The 1,485-nt window shown below is 38.0% G+C and overlaps 1 protein-coding gene across 1 annotated transcript; it reads left to right on the forward strand.

The window, feature by feature from the left end:
• Window positions 1–486: 486 nt before the first annotated feature.
• Window positions 487–981, forward strand: LOC128043044 (uncharacterized). The gene has a single exon (XM_052634841.1). It carries the CDS (start codon window positions 487–489, stop codon window positions 979–981), a length of 495 nt encoding a protein of 164 aa, XP_052490801.1.
• Window positions 982–1,485: the final 504 nt, after the last annotated feature.

Here is a 1,485-nt window from a genome sequence, read left to right on the forward strand (position 1 = left end):
CAAATTGAGATTGAATCTAGCAAAATATACTTTTGGGGTAAAGTGAGGAAGTTGTTGGGTTTCGTAGTGAGTGAATGAGGAATTGAAATAGATCTGAATAAGGAGATATTCAAGATTTGACACCCCTTAAAACTCAAAAGGAGGTAATAGATTTTATGGAATGATTAAATTACGTGCCTCGTTTCATCTCACAGTTGACGGATAAATGTGATCCCATCTTCAATCTCTTACGTAAGAATAGTGATGGTGAATGGACTGAAGATTGTCAAAAAAACGTTCAAGAAAGTAAAAAAGTATTTGGCTAAGCCACCAATTTTGATTCCCCCGATGCCAGGAAGACCTTTGATTTTGTATTTGGTAGTGCTGGATAATTCCATAGGTTGTGTTTTGGGGCAATGAGATGGTTCAAACAAGAAAGAGCACACAACCTATTATCTGAGCAAGAAGTTCACAGAATATGAAGCCAAGTATTCCCATCTAGAGAAGATGTGTTACACTTTATCATGGACCGTACCTCGACTTAGGCAATACATGTTGTATCACACCACCTTCCTCATCACAAAGTTGGACCCTTTGAAGTACATTTCCGAGAAGCCATCATTGTCAGGAATAGTTTCTCGTTGGAAAGTGGTATTGTCTGAGTATGACATTGTCTACGTGTCCCAAAAGGCTATAAAAAGAAGCATAGTAACGAAATTTATGGTAGATCGCGTGAAAGAGGAATACAGGCCTATAAGTTTTGATTTCCCAGGCGAAGAGATCATGTCAATTTCTAAGTACGAAGAAGAAATTTGGAGGATGTATTTTGATGGAGCATCCAACATGATGGGGCATGGGATTGGGGCAATATTAATCTCCCCAAGTGGACAGTATTTTCCTGCTACAGCTAAACTTATGTTCACCTATATGAACAATGTAGCTAAATACAAGGCATGCATTTTGGCACTTCAGATCGCCATTGAGAAAAACTTAGGGTTTTAAAACTTTTTAGTGACTCGGCACTAGTTGTTTACCAATTAAGAGGAAATGGGAAACAAGGGATTCCAAACTAATTCACTATTAAACATATGTGTATAGACTAATAAAAAATTTTGAAGATGTTCAATTTTGTCATTTTCCAAGAGAAGAAAACCAGTTAGTAGATGCATTAGCTACTCTAGCCGCCATGTTCAAAGTAGGATCTGAAACAGAAGTGCAACCTATACAGCTAAGGGTCAAAGACTCACCGACCCACTGCACAAGAGTAGAATCGAGAACGAATGGGAAATCGTGGTATGTTAACATTAAGCGGTATTTGTAATACCAACAATACCCGGATTGCAACTTAGAAAATAATAAATGAATAACTAAGAGGTTGGCTATGGGTTTCTTCTTGGACAGTGAGTTTTTGTACAAAAGAGGATGTGACCAAACCCTGTTGAGATGTGTCGACACAGAAGAGGTGAATCAAATAATGAAGGAAATCCATGATGGAGTATGTGGAGC

The sequence above is a fragment of the Gossypium raimondii genome, chromosome 8, assembly GCF_025698545.1.
Source record: "Gossypium raimondii isolate GPD5lz chromosome 8, ASM2569854v1, whole genome shotgun sequence".
NCBI classification, from domain to species: Eukaryota; Viridiplantae; Streptophyta; class Magnoliopsida; order Malvales; family Malvaceae; genus Gossypium; species Gossypium raimondii.

Bases quoted from the DNA above. Each gene is read 5' to 3' on its own strand.
- LOC128043044 (XM_052634841.1), top strand. From the start codon at position 487: ATGTGTTACACTTTATCATGGACCGTACCTCGACTTAGGCAATACATG.